The 12,088-nt window shown below is 35.7% G+C and overlaps 1 protein-coding gene across 6 annotated transcripts in view; it reads left to right on the top strand.

Moving 5' to 3' along the window:
• Nucleotides 1–12,088, top strand: part of LOC113106949 (rap guanine nucleotide exchange factor 2-like) — a 33,295-nt gene that overhangs the window by 20,112 nt on the left and 1,095 nt on the right. For 2 of the 6 annotated variants that reach the window (XM_026269056.1, XM_026269021.1), the window contains 15 exons: nucleotides 25–228; nucleotides 318–426; nucleotides 517–760; nucleotides 947–1,107; nucleotides 2,265–2,279; nucleotides 3,893–4,133; nucleotides 4,210–4,593; nucleotides 5,951–6,162; nucleotides 6,258–6,381; nucleotides 6,839–6,862; nucleotides 7,682–7,899; nucleotides 8,914–9,042; nucleotides 9,124–9,261; nucleotides 10,473–10,632; nucleotides 10,719–11,245. In XM_026269056.1, coding sequence (XP_026124841.1) covers nucleotides 25–228; nucleotides 318–426; nucleotides 517–760; nucleotides 947–1,107; nucleotides 2,265–2,279; nucleotides 3,893–4,133; nucleotides 4,210–4,593; nucleotides 5,951–6,162; nucleotides 6,258–6,381; nucleotides 6,839–6,862; nucleotides 7,682–7,899; nucleotides 8,914–9,042; nucleotides 9,124–9,261; nucleotides 10,473–10,632; nucleotides 10,719–11,245 — 2,890 coding nt within the window. The remainder of the gene's footprint in view (nucleotides 1–24; nucleotides 229–317; nucleotides 427–516; nucleotides 761–946; nucleotides 1,108–2,264; nucleotides 2,280–3,892; nucleotides 4,134–4,209; nucleotides 4,594–5,950; nucleotides 6,163–6,257; nucleotides 6,382–6,838; nucleotides 6,863–7,681; nucleotides 7,900–8,913; nucleotides 9,043–9,123; nucleotides 9,262–10,472; nucleotides 10,633–10,718; nucleotides 11,246–12,088) is intronic. The other 4 variants (XM_026269031.1, XM_026269041.1, XM_026269065.1 and 1 more) reach the window with 4 other exon arrangements.

Raw genomic sequence — 12,088 nt, 5'->3', positions numbered from 1 at the left:
AACTTCCTCTATTTATCCGAACAGAAAATGACGGGTCAGTTGCGGTTACTTAACATAGCATGTGCTGCTAAAGCCAAACCGAGAGTGATTACCATAAATAGGCCTGCTCGAGAGATGCCCCTCCCCTTCACTCTCATTGGAGGAGCTGAACGAGGAACACGCCTCTTCATCAGCGGCGTGGAAGTCGGTAGCAAAGCAGAAGAGGCGGGGCTTAAACGTGGAGACCAGGTAACACCTTTCGAACCTCAGTATAAAAATGAAGCATATTCTTTGACAGTTTTTTTCTTTCTCTTCTAATCTTTTTGACACTCGGGCAGATATTGGAGGTGAACGGACAGACGTTTGAGAATGTGCAGTTGCCCAAAGCAGTAGAAATCCTCAGGAACAACACACAGCTCTGTATGAGTGTCAAAACCAACCTCCTGGGTAAGATTTCCCGCTAGGATACACCTTCCAAGGCTGGGGATAAATATCTCTCATCTTTGTATTTTCCTTTACTCGCTTCACTCCTCTCAGTTTTCAAGGAGTTGGTGGCCAGGGTGGCAGAGGAAAGGAAAAACGGCATTCCTCATCTTCCAAAGATTGGTGACGGGAAGAAAAACAGCCGTTATTCTGTAGATGAACTTGCCGCTGATTCGGATCTAATAGGTCAAGAAAAAGTCAACAGGAAGGTTAAAGCACATACAGTGGGCGGCCGAAACAAACTCATGAAGATTCTAGACAAGACACGCATGAGCATCCTACCTCAGAAACCTTACAGGTACACAAGACCCTGAAGAAGAAAAGACATCAGTACGGATCTTGTCTTGTGTTAGTGATATGTTCATAAACCGAAGGGGGTTTTAGCTTTATTTCACATCCACTCCTTTTGAATTGTCTGGGAGATTCTGGTGTAATGTTGACCTCCCGTCGAGTCATGCTGAGTCATTGTGCTTCTGTTGTGTAGTGACCTCGGGTTAGGGCAGACTCAGGATGACAGCATTGTGGGATTACGGCAGAACAAACAGACTCTGCCCACTATGGCTGTTAGTGGAAATCTCTCATCCAGTAACCCTGACCTGGCTCCAGGCCAACAACGCATCATCGACTACAGTACACAACCACCAGGTAAATGCACAGGATATATATATGTGTGTGTGTGTGTGTGTGTGTGTGTGTGTGGGGTGGGGGGATGTGTGTGTAGTTTGTATATATGCATATTGATGTTAGAAGTAAAATCCGTGTTGTTGTTTTTTTAAGTTTCTTAAGCTGCAAGGCTGCACTTATTTGATCATAAAAACACTAAAAACAGTAAAATTGTGAAATAATATATATATAAAAATAAAAATCAGTGGTACTTTTTCAGGATTTTTTAATGAATAAAAATGAGAACAGCATTTATTTAAAATACAAATATTTTGTAAACTTTGGGGTCAGTGAATTTTCTTTCTTTCATTCTTTCTTTTTTTTTTTTTGGAGGAACATTTTTTATTTAGCTTGGATGTGTTAAATTGATAAGTTATAGTAAAGACTTCTGTTATATTTTTGAATCATTTAATTGTAATAATAATTATATGTAGGGGACATATACCATGGTCATTTGCCATCTATTAATGATGTTTGCAGCACAATATTTGACCGAATTGGTAAAAATGAAGGTTATTCTAATCAGTAACGGCTGGTTAGCTCTATAGCATTCTGCCCGCTTCAAATCACAAACAGAGATGAAATAGTGAAGTAAGAATGCGTTTATTTGAATGAATTAAAGCATTTATTTTCAATCATCAATTGATTGACCGAGAGAGAGAGAGAGAGAGAGAGAGAGAGAGAGAGAGAGAGAGAGATGACAGTAGTGGGTGTATTACCTGCATCTGCGGATCTCTCTCTACAAACAATGAAGCTTTTTTTATTTGCTTAAAAAAAAGGGATTTCACCACCTCGTTGCTTAGTAAGATAATGTGGCAACCCTTATAATGGCCATTTTGTTAATAAAAGTGCATGGTGTCATATCTCTGACTGTCATTGTTAAGTGTTATGTTAGGTCAGATTTGTTACTTTCAATCGTTTAAATCAAAAAGCATAAAATAAATACATAAATACTAAAATAAATAAATAAAAGTGCAGGGCAGTGCTGACAACAAGCTTCTGTGTTCCTATGTTTTCTGTGAGAGCACAGCGCAATCTGCGATCTTCTCTCTCTCTGTGCTGCTTTTTGTGTTCCCGCTTTCCTTCTGTTATATTTGTGCCCTTGTACTAATGATCCACAACCCTCTGCTTGCTCGCAGCACCTGGATTTACTCGTGAGTATTTGTGCTCTGCAGCGGTTCTGCTCTTCTTTTAGACACCTCTCGTCTAGTTCCACTCGTCTCTTTAGAAAGCTGTTCCTCTTCATAGACACCTGTCTTACGTAATTGCCCGTCTAGTTTTATCTGGTTGACTGATTTTCTTTCTCTCTTTTCTGCTGATTGTTTCAGTTCTGTATAGTATTGTTCTTGTACATAAATGAGTCATTTTTGAGTCAGTGGCAATGTTTTCACGCTGATGGCATCACCATGTGGATCAGACTCTCATTTTCTTGAAAGTAAAAAAGGGGTTTAAATGTGTTGTTTTTGCCAATAGACTGTGTTTTGGCAAGCCTGACTGACTCCCTGCGTCAGATTAAACAAGATTTAAGGCTGTGGGTCTGTATATTAATATAATTTGTGCCATCTGCTAAACATGCCACTGGGCCAAGTCCGGCCTTTTTCAAACTTTGATTGATGCACTACTCTTACTGCTTTGTCTTTTTATGTAATTTAACTTGGTTTATGTTGCTTCTGTTCATGGTTACCATTTCTGAAAGTAAACACTGCCTCTCATCATTTTCAATTATGCATTACAAGTTCTAAAGTAGTTGTTTAAGTATAGAGTAATGAAAATTTTCTTATGCTCATTAAGGCTGCATTTATCTGATCAGAAATACAGAAAGAAAACCGTAATCTTGCTAAAAAAATTTTAAAACATAAAATAATGGTTTCTATTTCAATATCCTTTAAAATAGTATTTATTTATGTGATGCAAAGCTGAATTTCCATCAGCCATTACTCCAGTATGAAGTGTCACATGATCCTTAAGAAATCATTTTAATATGCTGATTTATTATTAGAATTATCAGTCTTGGCAACAGTTGTGCTCCCAGGGAAACTGCAATATCTTTTCAGGATTCTTTGATGAGTAAAACTGTAAAAAGAACAGCATTTATTCAAAATATAATTTTTTTCTAATTAATATAAATCTTTGCTATCACTCCTTAACAATTCAACACATCCTTGCTGTATAAAAGTTTAAATAAATAAAAAAATAGAAAGAAAGAATAAAAATTTAGTGAACCCAAACTTTTGAACTGTGGTGTATATTGTTAGAAATATTAATATTTTAAAGAAATGCTCTTCTTTTTAACATTTTATTAATTAAAGAATCCTGAAAAAAAGTATCACAGAATCCAAAAAAATATTATGTAGCACAACAGTTTCAATACTGATAATAAATCAGCATATTAGAATGATTTCTGAAGAATCATGTGACATTTTTCCTGTATTTTTGATTAAATAAAAGCAGCCTGTAAAAAACATAAAAATAATTCTGATCCCAAACGTTTAATTGCTAGTGTATATGTCACTATACAACTGTCCAGTTTAAGATGTACATATTTTATTTCTCATTAGTGCCAGTCTGCTTGGTCTGGGTCTCCGTGTTAACATCTCTGTCTTTATTATTAGGGTTCCTTTCATCTCTTTTCATTTTAATGTTTGAATATACTTCTAGAAGTTGCATGTAATCTGAGCGATGCAGGAATGTTTGGATCCTAGTTCTGATTGAGGTTTACGTACCAGTATCCAGTTATTTTATGGTTTGTTTGTCTTTCCATTTATAGAATTGCAAGACCAGGTGTTGCGTGTTTTCAAGGCGGACCAGCAAAGTCGTTACTTACTGATCAATAAGGACACCACAGCAAGAGAAGCGGCCAATCAGGCGATGCGAGAGTTTGGCTTGACGGCGAGTCCTGATGCCTATTCGCTCTGCGAGGTGTCAGTCACCCAGGAGGGAGTTATCAAACAGAGACGGCTGCCTGATCAGCTCTCTAAACTGGCCGACAGGATTCAGCTGAGTGCCAGGTTTGGTCTTGAGCTCAATTTTAAGAAATTAATTTTGTGACTTCGTTTCATACATGAAGATCTGCTTCTCTCTCAGGTACTATCTGAAGAGCAACATGGAGACCGAGACGCTGTGTTCAGATGTGGAGGCCCAGGAGATGCAGCGGGAGTCTGTGGTCCCTCTGTTATCCTTGAGCTCAATGGAAATAGCCAATCAGCTGTCAGCGCGCAACTATCTGCGCTTCTCTGGCATTGAACCGACGGATTACATCACTGACCTCTTCAAGCTCCGCCCACAAGAGCCTCCCACCAACCTGCGCAACTTTGAGGATCTTGTGAACCAGGAGACCTTCTGGGTCGCCACAGAGGTAGTACAGGAAGCCAACCTGGCCAAAAGAGTGAAGATCATCAAGCACTTTATAAAGATTGCCCTTCACTGCCGTGACTGCAAGAACTTCAACTCTATGTTTGCCATAATCAGGTAGAGTTTGTGTGTCTGTTAGTGTTATCATGATTCCTTGATTATGTTTCACAGTGTAACACCAAGTAGTGTTGTGATTCCAGTCATGTTGCTTGGATGCATCATCATTGCTGGGGTTTCAGTTTAAATGCCTAGGCCGTTTACACTATAAAAATAATAATAAACATTTTCTAATATGTTATTGTTTTTGATGTGGAAAATTAAAAATATTAATATTTATTTTAAAACAAATTAAATATGAATATTAAACTAATACTATTAAATCATTAAATATTTTTAAATATTTATTTATTATAAAAATGTGTTTTATGGTATGATGCCAAGTAGTATTGCGATTGTTTGGATGTATTATTATTATTATTATTATTATTGTAATTATTGCTGGGGCTTAAGTTTGTCAAGGCTTTTTACACTATAATAATAATAATTACTGTTTTATCATGTTATTGTTATTGATGTGAAAAATAAAAATATTAATATTTAATTTTATATATATATATATATATATATATATATATATATATATATATATATATATATATATAATATTATATATATATATATATATAATATTAAATCATTATTAATTATGTTTATTTATATATATATATATATATATATATATAATATGTATTATAAAAATGATTGCTGGGGCATTATTTTACATCGTCAAAACCATTTACACACCAATAATAATAAAATTAATAATTACTGTGTTATATGTTATTGATGTGGAAAATTTAAAATATTAACATTTAATAGTTTATATTAAAATAATTATATTAATTATTTATAAATATTTATGTATTATAAAAATTTGTTTCATGGTATCATGCAAATTAGTGTTGTTTGGATGTATTATTATTTTTATTGCTGGGGTTTTAGTTTACATCGTCAAGACCATTTACACACCAATAATGATAATGTTGTTGATAATAATAATAATAATAATAATTGTTGTGGAAATTATTATTATTATTTTTGTATTTTTTTAAAGCAATTATTGTGATTATATAATTGCATTATTTATAAAAATATTTGTTGATATATTACTGTATAATAATACATATTTGCTGTATTATACAAAATTATGATCGATTATTTAATTTTGCATTTTCAGAAAACTGATTTAAGAACAGCACTGTCAAAACTAGAATTGAGTTATGTCTACAATGATAAAAAAACAACAACAATACTTTATAGCGATGTAATCCTTTTTAAATGTGTGCTTCTCACCATACAAACATGACAGTGTGCTTTTGTTCCTTGCATAATTTGTCAAGTTTGTTCCTGTTAATGCTTGAAATTGTCCTTTTTCTCTTCACTATGTGGTCTCCTAAATGCATCTCTTTTGCAGTGGGTTCAATCTAGCTCCTGTCTCTCGGCTGCGATCCACATGGGAACGGTTGCCTGGAAAATATGAGAAGCTTTTGGCAGAATTACAAGACGTTTTCGACCCTTCTCGCAACATGGCCAAATACCGCAACCTCCTCAACAAACACAACCTGCAGCCGCCCGTCATCCCTCTGTTTCCTGTCATTAAGAAAGACCTCACTTTCCTCCACGAGGGTGACTTGCCCCTTTCTCTTGTCCTTGTTGCCTCATAATTTTACATTTGGTTTGAAAGTGAAATAGGAATCTGTTAAACATGCGTGTGCTTATAGGGAACAACTCAAAGGTGGACGGTCTGGTGAATTTTGAGAAGCTGAGGATGATTGCACGAGAGATCCGACACGTGGTTCGAATGGCTTCCATCACCATGGACCCTGCATTGCTTTTTAAGACCAGGTACACCTACAAAGTGTAAACTTATTCAGCAAATATATTTCATACACATGAACTGACAACATCAATAAAACCTTGAGATAAAAGCATAGTTACACAACCATAACTTACTGAGCTGCGTCACTACCTGTAAAGGAAATGCAACCTTATTAGTGGCCAATTCGAAATGCACTACACGGGCAAGTGCATGCATCACAAATAGTGCTCCACACAGTGACATAATATACATGCATAATGCATTTTCTTTAATGAACTGAAAGCAAGCTAGTCTCTTGCACAGTGTGGTGTGTATCCATCGCTGATGAGTTTCTGCTCTCAGTCATTTGTGTGCTTGGTGTCTTACTGGACTTCTTGTTTTGCTCTGTGGGCTTCACTATCTAAGCACTAGTGTGTTTTTGTCTCCTCTTACTCAGTCTCTTAATTTTCTTGTTCTTTGGCTCTTCGTGGCTCTCTGTTTTAGGAAGAAAAAGTGGAGAAGTCTTGGGTAAGTGGGTCTGCTACTGTCTTTCTCTCTTTCACTTTTTCTGTTAACTGTCATGTACTAAACCACACTAACACTTCCTTTGGTAGTCGAAGTTGTTTTAGTTGCACAGCGTATGTGAAATCACATCTTTGACTTCCTTCTCCTAAATTCTCATTGTCGTCTTCTAGAAAGGCATGAATAGTTGTTATGAATGTTTTCTACATGGTTGGATAAATGTATTTTTGCAAAAGTAGGAACAGGCATCGAATAATATTGTAGAAGAGTAATTTTTTTTTTTTTTTACACGTTACATTTTCAATACCAGTTTAAAATGCTTTAAATAAAATAAATAAATAAATGCATTTATGAAAACTTCAATATAAAAAAAAATGCACACATCTGCGGCTTGAATAAAAAATGCATGTATAATCTAATTATATGCATAAAAGGGGGTATCAAAAAATAGGCAGTTCTGCCAGCACAGTGATTGGCAATTAAATATATATATATAATAATAGTTCAGTTTTTATTTTTTATTTACAAGGTAAGTAGTACAAAAAAAAAAAACTTTGTAAATATTTTGATTTGTTGTTTTATTAGCTGACTGCTTAGTTGCAGAATGATTTCTGATCTCTACTTTCTAGACACATAGATAGTTCATTATCTTGTAGATGTCTAAAACAGTCACTCATCTCAATTCCTTTCTTTCTGCATGTTAAAAGTGGCTATATTAGTTCCCCAGCATTATTCTGGTTTTACATAGTTGTCCTGCGAACTTGTTCAATAATGACCTGTTGCCTTTAGGGTTCACTGTGTCTTTCGTTCTGATGTGTGTATTAGGTCTCTAAGTCAGGTGAGCAGCTCTTCTCTCTCTGACATCGGGACGATGGGCGGGAAGAGGAAGGGGAGGCGGAGCTCTTTTCTCAGCACTAAGAAGCTGTACGAGGTGGAGATGATGAGCAGACGTGTTCGGCAGTACCTGGACACACACACACACGAGAGTGATGAAGACAAGCTCCAAAAACTCTCTCTACAGTGTGAACCTGCCAACAGCTCCAGTGAGTCACACACACATTTGTAGAAGACTCTCACCTTGCCTTTTTACTTTCATTGATTGAAATGTGTAATATCAAAAGTATTGTATAGGCTTATTGCTTTTATAAAACAGTATTTGTCCACCAAACAATGTAGTTCCTCAAATGTAAACAAAGGTGTGTGTTTGTCGAGTAATTAAAAAAACTTAAAATAGCTTCAGATGTGGCTCAGCCAATCAGAATCCAGGACCGGAAATATCCGTTTTATCCACCTTTTTCCTGACATAAAAATGGGTGCCGCCGTTTGTAAATTCTATGTAAATTCTCATTTGCGTCCAGCTATTTTTAGATGTACAAAACAGTTTGTTTTGCTGTTTGATATTGACAATTGATGTGTCCTATCATATTATTTAAAACTGTTATCTTAATTAAGAAAACACTGGTTTGTACTGCAAACAGTTTTATCGTTTACAGCACTTTGTTATTTTCCTCGTTAATTAACTATAGCGATAATGAAACGGAAATCTCACCCATAGGCAAACATCCATGTTGAGGAAAAAAGCATAATTCTCCCATCCTCGCAAAATATTTAAAACAACACGTAAAAATAGTACAACAACTTAACTTTACTAAACCATTGTTTCGTCCACGATAAATATCGGCCGATAATTAATATGCATCTCATCGATAAAGCCAGTTCTCTAATCATTTATCAATGGCTCTGTGTAGTAACAGCTGGTCTATGTGAAATCATGCACCTGATGGAATTTACCGCTGATCAGAGAACCGGCTTTACTGCCAAGATGTGCATTAATTATCGGCCGATATTTATCCTGCACCCTTAATTAATAACAGAAGTTCTAAAAATTTACCTGATTGAAGGATTCTCCAAAATATTGATGCTACATTAAAATAATATAATAAGAATTAGCAACACAGAATTACAAAAGAACCACCAATTTTTGTTACGTTTTGCATTTATTTTGTTCATTGTTAGACATAATGGTTAAAGTTGAATGTGTTTGCTTGTGGTTTCAGTGCTGAAGAACTCCGGCGAGAGGAAGCGAGTGGATGTATCTCCTGTCGGTCAGAGAAGCACCACTCCGCAGCAAACGAATGGAAATCATGGACGCAGGAAATCTCTTGGCAAAGAGTTACCGCCATTTGGTAAGAGCTATACCTGTCCGAATGATCTGGGATCTGATCTGAAGTCTTGTTTGTAGTGAGATGAGGTTTTTGTGTCTGTAGGTGCCCAGTCTCCTCAGTCTCTCCATAAGATATTGTCTCTCTCAGAAGAGGGGCGGGACAGACACCGAAAGCCGCCTGAGGACAGCCGGTCTCTGCTCTCCTCTCCACGCACCTCACCTCGCAGCACACCTAGAAAAGGTATCTACTGATCATGTCTAATTTAAGAATATTGGTTAGCACTCTGTAGCACTATAATAACTAGGTACTAAACCCGAATGTAACCTAACCTTAACCGTATTAATCCAAGTTGTTTCTTAAATATAAATTAATATTGAAATTGATATGTGTGTAATAATGTAATAATTCGTTTGAGTTTTTGATGCAGTGATTGCCGTTTCTGTTTACTGTTTTAAGGTAACTGCATTGTTTGTTTTAAAATGGTATGAAGTCGGTGACGTTTTTGTTAATTAGCATATAATATGTAAATATTGTACCAAGTTAATAGCGGCTGATCATGTTGACATGAAATTGTTAGATTCTGTTTGGGGCATCTATAGTATGTCGGTAATGTAGTTTCCATTTTTTTTAGTTTTTCATTTAAAATTATTTACTTATGATCATCGTATCTCAAATTTAATATGGCATTATTATCTCATTTTATTTGATTATTATGCAAAACTAAATAGTATACATGCATATTTATAATAGAGTTTGTTTGTGTTTTGTAATGAGTGATGTTTAATTTCCAAGGAATGCGTATTGTAAAGCGGTCATAAGATGCGATTTAAAAAAATTTCCTTTCTCTTTGGATTAATACAAGCTCTTTGTGCATGAAGAAGATTAAGACTTTGCCACGCCCCCTAAAATGCCTGGTTTAAACACGCCCCACATATCTACATCACTATGTGGAAATATTTGCATTATCAAAGACATTACTAACTGTCTTTACAGTATTTTTTTTTTTTAAATGAAGCTTGCGATTATGCAAAGGGGAGTTACATTTCCGACGAGTGCCTGCGGTGTTCGGCCAATCACAATGCACCGAGTCAGTAGGCCAATCAGAGCAGACTGTGCTTGTCTGAAGGAGGGACTTTGTAGAAAATGATGCGTTTGAGAGAGGCGGGGCATAGAGGATCTACAATAATGTACAGTATTTGAAAAATAATGTGTTTTTTGAACACTAAAGCATGTCAACATATTAGGTTACACCAAATACACAAAATAATGATGTTTAAAGAAGCATCATATGACCCCTTTAGTACATTTGTGTTTTTACACATTTGTTGAATGAAATTTTAGAAATTGAAAACCAATTAATCACGAATCAGATCATGATTCTTATTCAAATTTCTAAAGAGTTAGACATTTTCAGAAGTATTTAATAGTTTGGTCATTTATGTTTCTCATAGGCCCACGGTTAGTGGTGAGTGATGCACCGGATAAGTTGAGTTTGTTAAGCTCCTCCTCCTCTGACCTCATCATGGTTGATGACCACAGGCACGCTCAACCCCATACGCTTACACACCCACTCAGCACGCGTAGAGCTGAACCCGACCAGATAAGCCTGGGGTAAGGGCTTTGATATACATAAAAGAAGTATATAACAAGTAAATACAATTGGTCTCGTACTTTATTTCTGTATTTCTTTGTCTCAGATCCTACTCCTTGACTCCGGATCAGTGTGACCGTGCATCGCTGGACGCAGCAGACAGCGGCCGTGGAAGCTGGACGTCCTGCTCCAGTGGGTCACATGACAACATCCAGAGCATTCCACAGCGTGTGGGTTATTATGACAACCGCAGCTGGGAGACGCTGTCAGATGGAATGGGACGGAGTCACATGACCACACCCACCGGTCACTGGGGCGATGAATTGGAAGGAGACACGGGAACGATAAAACGCAGAGGTGGAAAAGACGAGACTCCAAACACAAACAAGAATGCTGCGAGTCGGAGAGAGGGTCGTTTTAGAGAGCCGCCGCCCACACCACCTGGTTATACTGCGCTGTCATTGGCTGAGGCAGACAGCCACAGTCATGCGCATGGGCGACGCCCACCAGACTACACAGCGGCTCTGCAGAGATCTCGATTCCTTAAAAGGTCATGTGATCCTCCTCCACACCCATCCAGTAGACTGCCAGCATACAACCACTGTCAGTCACCACCACGACCACAACCTGAGGGTGAGTATATGATCACAAAAAAATTAATAAGTGTTCCTGTGGCTCAGTGGTAGAGCATTGCATTAGCAGTGCACAAGGTTGTGGGTTTGATTCCCAGGGAACACATGTTAAATACACCGTAAGATAAAAGCGTCTGCTAAAAGCATACATTACATTACATTACATTACTTTAATTTAATTTAATTTAATTTAATTTAATTTAATTTAATTTAATTTAATTTAATTTAATTTAATTTAATTTAATTTAATTTAATTTAAAATCAAAGACCAGAACTAACTGTTGTGTTGTTAATAATCTATTTGACACTGATATCAATATTAATGCATTTGTTTTAAAAGCATATGTAATGTTTATACTGATGCGAGTTGGTTGTCAATTTGTTGCTTTTCCTTACTACTGCGTTATTTGTTTCATCTTGCCATAAAAATAGCAATAGATGCTGGTATGGAAATAAAAATAAATTAGTTCATACATTTATTTAATTTGTTGTTTGGATAGTCATTCAACTTATTGAATAAAAGTCAAGAAAGAAATATGTAGATGAACAGTCTAAAATTTTGTAGAGTAAAATTGTGCTTATTCATATTGTGATTTTATTGTTGTAGTTATGATAAACATGAAAAACAATTTAAAAGCAGTTTTAATTTTAATATAACAGTTTTAGTATTTTGTTGTGTTTTTGTCATTTTTATTTTTTCTAAATGCATATTGATACAGTTTTTTAATCAATTTTAATTTCAGTTATTATATATATATATATATATATATATTTCTTTTAAGAAAATCTTTGAAAGAGAGAAAAAAAATTATATTATTTTTTAAGTAAAAATTTATTTAATTTC

The sequence above is a fragment of the Carassius auratus genome, chromosome 1 (assembly GCF_003368295.1).
Source record: "Carassius auratus strain Wakin chromosome 1, ASM336829v1, whole genome shotgun sequence".
NCBI classification, from domain to species: Eukaryota; Metazoa; Chordata; class Actinopteri; order Cypriniformes; family Cyprinidae; genus Carassius; species Carassius auratus.
The sequence above is the reverse complement of the archived record's forward strand: the minus strand, read 5'-3'. Positions and strand labels throughout refer to the sequence as shown.